We start from the raw sequence: 13,156 nt of genomic DNA on the forward strand, positions 1-13,156 counted from the left end.
GTTCTGCTTGTTTTTGTTTTCAAAGATTCCTCAAAGTTATAAATCAGACAAGCTGCATTAATATTAAAGTGCACATAATTTATGTAGTATATAATTACAAATACCCTGCATTTATGTAAATTGAAAACATAGTACCACACAGGCACAGAAAGAGCTGCTAATACTGTGGATGTACAGTACATGCAGCACACTGTATTAGATCATAGGGTTATAGTTTCACGTTATCTCAGGATAGCTGTGGCTTCAAACACCTTAGAAATGAAATACAACTGTGAAAAGATTTAAATGGTACAAAAGGTTTACTTAACAAGTGGATTTAACAAGTGGACTGGCTAGAATAATTTTCTTAGAAACACCTCATTGCAATATGGAAAACATTGCACAAAAAATATTGTTATTGAAGGAGGAAAGTAATAATTTATATAATTAAAACTATAACAATATGAAGAAAATATAATTGGACTTTTTATAGTCAATTCGTATTTACTGTATATTCTCGCAATCAAATAATAAATTATTTATCCCGTTTGGTTAATTGTTTATGGTAAAACCCAGCCCAATTATCTACTGTATACTAATTAAAAACAGCTGCCCATCAATTGATGCATTTGTCTGGCTGTCTGCTGTTCCATCCATATCATTTAACTCCATCACAGATTCTCTCAGGTGACATATGTGTCTGGGTGGCTGATATGGACAACATTTCTCCTGGCAATTATACAATCTTAATAAGAACAGCCCTTTCATCCCATCTAGCTCATAGCATCGAAGAAAAATAGTTCTGAGATGATAAAAGTGACTCTATAAACCTCCCCTCTTGAAAAAACCATTACATGATTTCAGTAGTAACTTAGTATAATTTTAAGACACGTCAGCAGCCTTTTGTTGAACCTTATTATGTAAAGTAAAGATGTCTGACAGACATATTTTGCATGTTTTATGCTTATACCGTACATGTTTGTTAAGATATTTTGCCATTGTAAAGGGGCAGTATTATACTTTAATCTTCATCTGCATAATATTTTTGTTTGCAATTCCAGTATAGTTTAATAATTATTTTTTAGCAAGTGTAGATTACACCATGTAGTATATTCAGAGGGATATCCATTCCTCAGTACTGCAATACTGTGTAAATGTTATAAGGGGAAAAGTTCAACTAAAAGTGAACATGCTAAAAACTCTTCACCTGTTATAGGTCTTAGGCTCTGCTAAGCCATTTGTTTACAAGCAGGAGGAAATAGCTTCATTTAATTTTAGATTTGACAGGAGAAAGGAAGATCACTAAAACCGTCTCGCTCTGACCTTGCCTAGACAGGAGAGGTAACAGCTGGAAAAGTCATGGTTACAGGAATATGCAAGGTGTTGTTCAAGACAAAAAACAAGTATTAGAAATAAAGCCAACAAATCGACACATATAAACCAGTAAAAATTGCAATGTCCCTGGACCCAGTTCTGTAGCATGAAGGGGAGTTGCAGCACTTTAAGACTCACAGTCAGGGGATGGCAGCTTTCCATGGCTCATTAACGTCTGCGCTAATACGTAACATATTGGACAATTAAGCAAAAACGCTTCTAATCTCTCTCACATTTTAGACGCATGTCAGTAAATATGGTTCTTTAACCATTACATGGGTCCCAGTTCTTCCCATCTGAGCAGAAATACAAGCCTTACACCTTCCATGAAGCACGGCTGACAGTGAAAAACAAATGACAGAGTGCAGAGGCCAGACATTGGCAAAGAATAAACTGTAAATCTATGAACGAGCAAAATGAAAAAATACAATATTAATAATCACATTTACTGAACTAAAGATTTTTTCTGAAAGCATGCAGTCCAAACTCTAGTAATACATTTAAAATGTTCTTGAGCATACTTCCAGCTAATTTTTAAAATGTATTAATGCATAGTGATTAATGTTAAGAGCTCTAGCAAAGCTGAGCAAATGGAAACAGAAACATGAAATATACCTTCATCTGGATCGTGACAGAATGGACAAAGAAATATATTTTTTAAAGGAAGTGTACTGAAGGAAATGAGATGGACAATAAAAATTGGACAAAAATTACCAAAGGATTGAATTGCATCTGGAACCATATATTCAGGAACAATACTGTGTGCCTCACAGGAAGCTGGTCTACAATACTGTAGGTATGTTTCACAGGCATACAGTTTTCCCACAAAGAAAATGGAAATTCTAAAACATTTTAATTTTGAACAACTGAATGTACTTTACCGCTTAACTTTCTGAAAAATTTACACAACAAAGTGCAATGAAGGGAAATAGCAAAACAGTGGAAAAAGTTATAAAAAGATATACTGTAAGTTCCTGGAAATGCAGCTTACTGTATGTACTTGACTTGAACAAAGCCATCTCCAGTGCATTCTATACTTCATTGTACAAATCCTGGAGACTCACTGAAGCACTTTTCAGTTCTGGGTGGCTTTGTGTTAAGAACTGTTTCACTTCATTTTTTTTCATTTAATTAGATTTTTAAAATAATTTTCAGAGTGCTTTATACAGTAAAAGCTCTCAGGGGTTAAAATCAGCTGCACATTTCCTTTCAGCATCTTTTCAGCAATAAAGCATAAATTATTTAAAATAACACGACCTTTTATCTCACACCCTTTGAAGGCAGCAAATTAAAAATGTAAATTGGGAGCTAATTAATATGCAAATGTATTCATTCCCAGTTAACAATTAGCAATTAAACCTGCAGTGTCTAGAAAGAGCATAGACAAAATTAGTAACTTAATTTATCATTAAAAAAATGAAAACGTACACAAAATTTTAATTGACTTTCAAAATATTTCCACTGTTTTTCTTTGTTCATTGGTTCCGATTTCAAATACAAGACACTGCATTCTTAGGCAAAAGGTATAATTGGACTACATGCCAAATATGTTGTAACCCTAAGTGGCTGAAGTAACATATATGCATCATGATGATAGATTCTGTAAGAGTACATAGATAAATAATCTTATACTTCTTCCTCCTTCCTTGATACCTTTAATCTGTGCATACTGTAGCAATGTCAGAGTGGATGCCCAATAAAAAAAAGCACATTTAGGTTTTAAAGGCCAGAAGTACCTTGCTTTCAGATAATGGGGGTTAACATATTGGGCAGCTCTGTATTGCAGTTACATTTCATTGAGTGTCTCTGGTGGATTTATTTATTTATTTTCCTTTTTCATAGAATCATTATACTTAGAAAAGAAAACCGGAAACTAAAAAAGTGAATAAGACTCCTAAGCTGGAGCGCTTTATCAGCTCAGAAGAATGCAGTGTCTTGTCTGCTGAAGTTTATTCAGTTTGAAGCAGCTGTTTTGCCTTCATGAGCATGAGATGAGTGTCCTCTGCACTGTGCCTACTCGCTTTAGAGAAAGTAAATAGATCTGGTTTCACAAAATCGTCACAGCATCAATGTTACAAGCTTTTTCTGCACACAAAATTCACAGAATTTCACAACATGACCATAAGGAATTCAATGTGTCCCTTTCTCCCACACTGGACTCGTATTTTTAAACACAAAAGGAATGAAAGAGACCTAAGCAGTGACTGTCTGCCAATAGAAAACAAAATGTAAATCTTTAACAGCAAGATAACCATACTGAGCTTAACTGAAAAACTCTTCAGTTTTTAAAAACTAAGACTGGTAATTTTAATTTTTAAATTGAAGAAAATAATAATTCACTGTTCTTGGCATACAATTTGTTTTTTTTACCTTAAATACTTTATTCAAGCATCAGCTTTCAAGTCACAGCTGTTGGTGTTATTATTTTAAACGTATTTTAGCACTCAAATGAAAGCCTTAAAACTCTTCAGAATCTGAATTACTGGTATACAGAGAGGGGACCCACATCCCACATAACTAAATAAAAATATTCAAGCAACACTGCCATTCACTTCTATAAACGACACAGGTAAGCATTAAATTGATGGGGCAATGCCCTGAAATACAGTACATGTTCAATGCCTATTCTAAAGCAAGTCTAACTCAGGGAGTCATTTTAGCATTTGTAAAAAGCACAAACTTTATATAAAATTGATTGATGACTTTTACAAAAAATCAATTTAAAGGACCAATTATGAATACATGTTAAAATTAAATTAATAATGTTAAATAGATATTGTAAAGGTTTACTTTCTATTAAATACAACAGCCACAGAAATACTGTAAAATACTTTTATTAGTGATATTGACTTCTGTCAGACTATTCATTAGGATGGAGCAAAAATAATCAGCATTTATACTGTAGATAACCAGTATTTGTGAAAAAAAAATCTCAGCATTAGAAAACACTTGTGTTAGTTTTCACAGACCTAGATTTTGCATTAATCTTAGGAAACCTAACATTACCTAGGCATGGTATTCCGATATTAGCCTTAATCAGAGCCTACAAACCAGTGGTGCATTGGCAAAGGTTTTGCATATAAAACAGCTGCCATTTTTAGGTCTTTCAATTGCTGAAGCAGTTTCTCACATGGGTAATACCCAGCCAAAACAGCACTCGCATGAAATGAGTCTGACCTTAAGAATTTAAGCTGTAAATGTCATGTTCTCAGTCTTGCACTGGGGTTTTTTTCAAACAAAGAATGAAGTTATGTAGAGGTAATTGATTTCTCTTCAGACCACTCAACTGAATAATCGGCAAGAGTAATAACTGATGTCTATTCATTAAATGATTCACCAACATGCCACTAATTCCAGGTTTTCTCTGTTACAGACATTCTTGTGAGGAAGCATAAAGAACGCAGACATTTCCATCAACATCATGTCAATCATACTACTCCGGTGCAAAAACTCAGGTATTGTAGCTGTGGGCTACACAAAAGTTCACTTTCTTAAAAACAGTAACAAACATGCTCTTTCACACCGTATGAAGAAGAATGAGATGACTGGCCGTGCAATTTGAAATCTTTATTTAAAGTTAATTGCATTTTTCTCATGGCAGCCCTTTTATACCAGCATCAATCGTGTTAATAATACATATAAAACAAGAAATCATGCAATCATCATTATGACTGGATTTGGCTGGTGTGCATATCCAGATCGACTTCAGATTGTGCAGCATGGCATGCTACCGGAGCGATCCACGTGAGTGGACAGCAGCGGAGCCTGCCCCAGGCTTCACCCTACACCCTTCCAACTTGAGAGCCCTGACCTCTCCTCCACACGGCTGCCTGCACACTCCACATCTTTCCAAAAGGTCAGGCAATTCATTTAGGCAAAATTACAAAACATCAGTGTATTGTGATACGGGTATCAAAAATTCAGAATACTCAATCTCTTCTTAAGAGTCCGAAAAAAAATATTTAGTTCTTGCTCAGCATCTCAAGGTTACTGTGTTTCTTATATAGCAGAACTTTACAAACACAATAAGAAAAAGTAGTTCCTCCATTTAAATGCTTCCAAGATTTTGTCGGCTTACTAAATCTAGACTGGTGTAGACATAATACTGGCGTATTAATGATAGTGCCCTAGTTTATCAAGCAAAGCATGTGATTTCCGTCAGCTATTTTTATTTTATGCCTAATATCAGATGAAGAAAAAAGTGTAAGAAAATGTGAACCATTGTTTTTTAATGCTGTGCCTCACTATTATTGACTTTTTACAGTAAGTCACGTCAGGGCCAAATTAAACCAACGTTCACATGTTTTTACATGAAAAAAATCACAATCTGGGAAACATGATTTATGATATTTGGTCAGTAGATTAAACAGGAATTAATGATCATGCATTGAGAAAATTCCAATTTATTTCCTCACTGAAACAAAATGTGTAACGAAGTATTTGAAAGTTCTTGTACTCATCTGCAAAGACATCTGCAAATTCTGTAATATTACAAGAAGCATCTTAGAAGTCCGTACTTCCAATCTGCTTTTTTTAAATATTATACTTAGATTATTAGAAAGGAATGTACAGTACATAATTTCCAAATTATTTTGTTTCTAAAGACATTTATGGAAGGTATTTGTCAGGTTGTGGCATCTCAAATAGTATTCAAAAACATGTTCACAATGTACAGTACAAAGATCCTGACTGTCAAGGATCTGCAACAGCAGTACCTGACACGTGGTCTTTAACACTGTAGTGTATAATGTGAAAACCTCACAGCTCCACACACAAATAGCATCTCTATTGTCATCAATCTGCGGCTGGATGTTTTTGTTTAGTAACATCATTGTATACTGTAACACCATCCAGCCTCTCCTGCCAGCTTAAGGACCTCCTCCTTGCATCTGACAGGGGATCAGCTTCTTTCTTATTGTTCTTTGGATATTGTGCACTGCATCTCCATCATGATTCATTCTTCTTGAAAATGTTCATCACAGCAAACATACTTTGTCCCATTTATTTCTTTCCTTTCCCCGGTTGTTTACATACCATTACTTGCTTTTCATTGGGTTGGCTGGACGTTTTGCATCATTTCTGTGTTCAAGATCCATGCATGTTACTGACAGCACACTTTAGACCAGAGACACAAAGCAGGCTTCTCCTTGGGAATGATACATATATGACAGTTAAGCCTTATCGGAATCAAGCTTTTATTTGAGAATATATAGGATTAGTAAAATGTAAGAGTATAAAACAAAACCCTTTCCTTAAGAATTGTGATCGTCACTCTTGTTCCCAGAGTGAAACAGGAGTAACCTGGTTTCCAGTCTGTGTGAGCACTTAATGACTTAATCAATTATTGACTTAAATGGTCTAAAGTGCAAGGGTTTTCTCAATTCTTCAGCCACTGGGGATTTGAAATCACCTATAAAATCTATAATTCCCTGGCACTATTTTCTGGATTAAATTTTGACCCATCCACCAGTTTCATGTTATAAACCAACACTTGATAGAGAGTTTCCACCATGCAGGAGCAAGAAACCACTATTAAACCAAGCTTCTATCACGTATTATGTTTGTAATTTGAGATTCTTGGCTGACTTGGGGTTTCGATGAAATCCAGGTCAAGTAGTGAGTATTGCTGCCTTATAAATCCCAGCTCTTATATAACATGGCTTGTTTCCACCCACTCACCACAGTATGTGAAGTCAATCAACACAAAAAATATATAATTTTCAGCACTAAGAGAAGCAGTCCTGCCCTTTAAAATGTAGCTGAGGTTTTCTCATGGTATTCTGTGGATCTGGGGCACTAAAATCGTAGTGATACATGGTCATGGAACCAATACCATTACATTATTGTGATTATGAAGGAATAGTTAGGTGGCAAACTTAATGTGAAAGCTTTGCTAGAAATTGTAAAAACATTAATTCAATCATAGTTAACACTGCTGCTGAGAGGTTTGGTACAGTGAAGAAGAAGACCTCCAGTGCTCCCTCTGCAATTAACAGGAGAGCTGCCAAAATTCTGCAGCTAAGGCATGAGCTGGGAATTTTGAAAGGCAAGTGAGGAAGAGAGAACACCACTGGCTGAGTTAAGCAATATCCTCAGAAGAAGCTTATATCCCTGCGTTGGGCGGAATGGCATAGGAGATGGGCGAGAGACAGGGCCAGGTAAAGCAAGCTTCCTTCTTTGCAAACCTGTTTGGATTTATCAAACAGTTGCTTGAGAGGACGCACAGCGGCCAGCTCTCCTGTTCTAAAGAGGACATTGGCTGTTATCTGTGGAATACCCACAGTGATGAAAGACGAGAAGAAGATCTCGGGGACTGCTTAGTAAATCCAGCAAAATCTGGCATCAACTTTGATGAAACGGAAGCCAGCTGGAAGGAGATTCAGGAGGCTGACAAAGCTGCTAGAGTGAGCTCAGCACCTGGCCTGAGTGGAGTACTCTAGAAAGAGTACAGGTGATGCCCAAAGCTTCTCTTTCGGTCTTCGGAAGATTTTGAAGGTTGTCCGGTGGAGAGGCACAACAGTGGAGGATGGGAGAAGGTGTCTGTATTTCTAAAGATGAGAGCTCAAAAAGCATTGATTGATTTTAAAATGAAAAGGATCATTTCACTGCTCAACACTGAGGAGAAGATATTTTTTAGCATTGTAGCCCAGCACTTGACATATCCTTAAGAACAATTACATTGAAATGTCAGTGCAGAAGGGTGGGATCTCTAAGATGCCAGGTTGCTTGAACTTAGCGGACACTATTAGCTGGGGTATCAAAAGCAGTAAACATCAGCACCTAGAAAATTGGGCCACTGCATTTGTCAGAGCTGGTCAGCAGCCACAGCCCAAAGTATCAGTGGGGATATACCACACTCAGGCAGATATTCTATTGTTGTCTTCAGCATCCAAGCAGGTGGTCATGTCAGAGCTAACAGTTCCCTGGGAAGACCCAGTGGAGGAGGCTAATGAAAGGATTAAGATCTGTTTGACCAGTGTCATGTGAGTGGGTGGAGAGCGCGGCGTGAGGCCATTGAGGTGGGCTGCAGAGGATTTGTCTTCTACAGTCTTCTGGGCTTAACAGGGGTGATCAAGAGGAAGGCCATCAAAACCACATACACGCTACAGAAAGAGCCTCAATATGACTGTGGATCCAGAGCAGTGACTCGTGGGCAACAAAGTCACCTGGACGCATCCTGGGGCTTGACCAACCCAGACTAGTCACCGGGCGAGGGTGTCTGACTTTGAAGGACCTGAAACTCCCAGTGACCTCAAGTAACATCACTGATGATGTGTGCAGGTGCATCAGAGGGAGTATTTTTCAAAACCAAAAGCACAAGGATGCATATCTGATGCTATACTACTATAGTACATGTGTAAAAAGTACAATACATAATGTCATCATACATATTCAGTCTGTGTGACGCAAGCTTGTCCTTCCAGCTGGTTGTGTGGAGTTCCTGGCTGGTGCACACAAGGACAAGCTAGCAGATGGGCAATGGACTTTCTCCTCCACAAGCTGTGGACTGTCACATTCCACTGGAAACTCAAACCCTAGTTAGTGCTGAGAAATAATAGGCTTTTAATGTTGCTACAAAGAAAATTACTGTTAAATAGAACTGGAGTTTTCTATTTCACATGTGGTGAAATAGTACAAAATCAACTTTCATATCAAAATGCATCCCATATTTTTTTGGTGAAGGACACCAGTTTAGGAAGTGAAAAATAACAAGGAACAAGTTTCTAGTAAGTTGATGAATGGAACCAATACTGTACTGTATGTCCTTAGTAATTTAACGAAGACTGTGGAAATTAAAACTCCAAAATATACAGCAGCTTTTGCAGTAGTCATCTACACAAACATCTGTTAGGCCAAATACAGTTGTAGATGTTGTAAATTTGCAAATTAATTTCAATGAATGCATCACTTACTTTAATAAGTAATCCATTCCCTCATCCCAAACCCTTCTCTGATATAATTTGGTGCCTTCTAGTGGTAAATCCATTACTGTAATTCTTTTCATGCCACAGAAGCTAAAGCACAACACTCCAGACTTTATCTGTCCCTGCAGAGAACTTTTGAGGGTGTTAGGCCTTTAGTTAAGTCTAGGGCCCAGAGCCCTGTGTTCAAACCCATTATTGTTTACCGCTCTTATGAAGATGTAACCAACAGCAATACTGCTTTATCTACTTGAAACATTTCAAAGGAAACTGAAAGCCCACGGGTACAATAAATGCTTTAAATAGTCTTTCAAGGCCATTCTCACGGGACTACCCTGCCTTCAAATACCTAATTTAATAAATATGCTATTTAAGCTGCAATTCCTGTTTTGCATACTCTTATTATGACTTCACTTGCAGCCTAAATCTAAATATTTCTCCATTCAGCTGCAGCATACAGTAGCCATACATATTATACTGCTGTATGAAGACCACTTACAAAACTTTTCCCTTCATTCAGGATCGTTTACGTCTACAAGATAATACAGTATATCATACCTAATGTAAGCTGTGTTGACAATCTTTTGACAAATAATTCTCCTTGATCTAATCATTATTTTTACAGATGGTATCTGAATACAAATGGATGCTAAAAAGCATGGGTAGCCAAATTAAAAGGACGGATATTAAATTAATTATATATACTTGTACTTAATACTGTACGTGATAACTCAGTAAAATAAGATGAAAATGGAACCCTTCACCTTCTCCCTTTAACCCACCTTTTAATGGGTTTAACTTTTAACCCATACTCATTTCCTTTTAAAATTGCTCATACCAGCTTTAATTAATGTAATTAAGCTAATTCATTAAACGTTTTAATTAACTGATTATAATATATTTCTAAGTGTACTCTGTAGTTTTGATGTTTAAGATGTGTAAGATTCACCTCTGACTTGTCATTATTTTGTTGAACGTTTGTGCTTTTCCAAGTTATAGAAATATTAGATATGCAATATAGACATACCACATACTATAATTCACCAGTGTGGTACATTAAATCAACTTCAAATCTGACAGCAGCCTGAATTGACCCTCATTGTCTTGAACGGGGGATGGGTGCAGAGATTCATGCTCTATATACTAACCTGGAGCTGTTCCAGAATCATTGACTTGGGTTCCACTTGGTGCTTTTGACAGCCCTGCTTATAGTTTGCTATTATCTCTTTCAAGGTGATGCTGTCTACTGAAACAAAAATATTCCATCATTACTCACTAAACATATGTTACATGCACTTAACAGGGACTGAGTTTTCACTAAAAACTTAATCTAGGTTAAAGCTGTCCCCGTTTTGTATCATCATTTAAAAAGGATAAACCAAAGTTATAGGAAGTCTCAAGGGTTGTGTGAATCAGCTTTAGAGACATGTTAACAAAAAAAAATCACTCAACTAACAAATAAATGACCATTAGTGCTTCCTGTCTCAAAGAAATATCTCATGAGGTACACACTGTCCAGTGGAGAAGCATACTGATAGTACAGAACACAGGAGCTGTCTCTTAATGCTCTTTTTAAACCAAGTTCCCTCAGGATTCATAACCTTTAGGCCCTGTCCCAGAGCATTGAGGTCAGGTTAAACTTACCCAGAGTCTTGAATCCTTTTCTTTTGAAATACAGTTTTAAGAAAAGAAAATATGTTTTTGAGCTTATTTACCTGCCCCATAAAATAGCTGTAAGTATGCTGGAGAGATTTTTTGTTTCTTGGTGTGACTGCAGAAATTATTGCATATAGGTAAATACTACAAAGGTAAATGCAGACATTTACTGTGAGGCTTGGGAAAATGGCAGTGTTCACTTAATCTTTATAAAATTAGTTTTAGGATACAGTATGTATTGATCACAGCAAATGTGTTTTAGTCTTTTTCATAATTTGATGGAATTATCAAAAGTATTTTAAATCGGAAAAGAGAGTAAACATGAACACATAAATGGAACAGATAGAGCAAAATGGGATACAATTATACCTAGAGAACAAATCGTGGTCAGAAAATCTGAAAGAGATGCTATTTGGTTTAGGCTCAGAACTCTGAAGTAAACATTCAATAGAAGTACAATAGCAGTAAAAAACAGAAGAAGGTAAATTAATTCTTAAGAATCATGATTGTCCATCAATTCATAGTGATCTGGACCATCTTTAAAAAGTATTTCTATTTATATATTTTATAAGGGTATATTAATTCTACCAGGAACAGCAAAGACATTAAAAGACACAAAAGAAAAATTAACTGTGGTTTCCTTACAGTAAAAAAATTAAAAGGGACAGAAAGCAGTGTTTTAAAAATAAAATGTGGTAGTGCAGTCAAGCTATCTTAAGGATAAAATTCCATTGAAATACATAGCTTTGTCCTTAAAAGCAGTGGAAAAAAAGTGGTTTGACATTAGGAAAGGGGTGCGAGTGGAAATATAATGAGTACCATAGTGTTCTAGCTATGTCATCAGCAGCAGCATTTTACTGTGAAAAACAAGAGATATCAGGGTACTTAAAAAGACAAGCTGCAAGCATCCCACATGACCAGTTAATTAAAGTCTGTGGGACACTGGTCGTAACCCTCGTAGAATTCAGATTTATGGGGCTCAAACCTAAAAATACAGAATGAGTGGCCAGAAAATGTCCAATAGATGTTACATTCCAACTCACCCCACTTCACCACACACCCTCTCTACTGTATATCTACAGTCTAGGGAATGCAGAGACGAAAGGGTACAAAAAGGACATCAGCTCACCGTCCCTCCACACGTCCTTGTGCTCAGCGAAGCCTGACACCATTTCTTCATCCGATGGGAAAGACACATGCTTCTCGCCTTTGCTTTTCTTTGTAAACTGGAGAGAGGGAGTCAGCGCTGCCTTGCTGTGGTCCTCAGAGCGAGCCATCTCGAGCTGTGGGCTCAGCACCCTGGCAGTACGGGACTGGAGCTAAAGCAGCTAAATGTTGTCTGATCACAATTTCCTTGACTTCTGCATTTCAGTAAAAACAAACTGTTTTTTTTTCTCCACACGGTAATACCTAAGATAGAGTGCACTGCTGTGTGTGGATTTTAGTCAAATTTTCAGATTCTGTTCCTTTTGCGTCCTATTACGCTGGAAAAACTGTCGTATTAAGTCACTGTTCCAGGTTATATACTTTTTGTATGCATTATGAAGTCAATCAGTGTTATTACTACCAATAATAACAAAGCTAACCTATGAAGAACTGTCATAATATAGAGTTATTAGCATAGCTAAGATATGCAGAATCTTAAATATGCATCTTTCCTATTCAGTAGTGCAAAATGCTTCAACAGATAGTAACTCTCTGAGGACACAGGTCGGTGCTGAAGTCTGAAGTCCTTTTCTCTGTTCTACACTTTTGTAAAGCTGATATAGGATACCATGCCATTAATTATTTATAAGGCAGTCTTCTAACATGCATGTGAAATTCAATATTTCCATATCAAATAGCCAGATAAAAGAAACTAAAGCTAAGAAGGCATAAACTACATTTGCACAACACATCTTATTTTAAAGGACCTCTTTGCTAAATGCTCTAAGTGTGCCCTGGGTATGCACTATGGAGATTTCTGGGAATGAGTTCATAGGCACCAAATACTAATTATTAATATGAAGACACAAACGAACTCTTCAAAGTATTGTTAATTACCCCTACGGGTGCCGTGTCAGTAATGAATACATTATGTGCAATATGCTGATCACACATCAACAGGGTGAGGGAAAAAAAGTTTCGCTTCCATTCTTCTTTTGACTGTGAATATGAAAGTATTAAATAATCTGGCGGTGTGTCCAGAAGGCCTCTGCTTTCTTTTTGAGCGCAGCGAACAATCC

The 13,156-nt window shown here is 36.7% G+C and overlaps 1 protein-coding gene across 1 annotated transcript in view; it reads right to left on the reverse strand.

Moving 5' to 3' along the window:
• The window catches only part of LOC148827921 (protein phosphatase 1 regulatory subunit 37), a 50,163-nt gene extending 37,955 nt beyond the window's left edge, over positions 1-12,208 (reverse strand). The window contains exons 1-2 of the mRNA XM_088926086.1: positions 12,061-12,208; positions 10,424-10,521 (exon numbers count right to left, since the gene is read on the reverse strand). Coding sequence (XP_088782212.1) covers positions 10,424-10,521; positions 12,061-12,208 — 246 coding nt within the window. The remainder of the gene's footprint in view (positions 1-10,423; positions 10,522-12,060) is intronic.
• Between the last annotated feature and the right edge of the window lie 948 nt (positions 12,209-13,156).

This window comes from Atractosteus spatula, chromosome 9 (assembly GCF_055471065.1).
Source record: "Atractosteus spatula isolate fAtrSpa1 chromosome 9, fAtrSpa1.hap1, whole genome shotgun sequence".
In the NCBI taxonomy this organism is placed as follows: Eukaryota; Metazoa; Chordata; class Actinopteri; order Semionotiformes; family Lepisosteidae; genus Atractosteus; species Atractosteus spatula.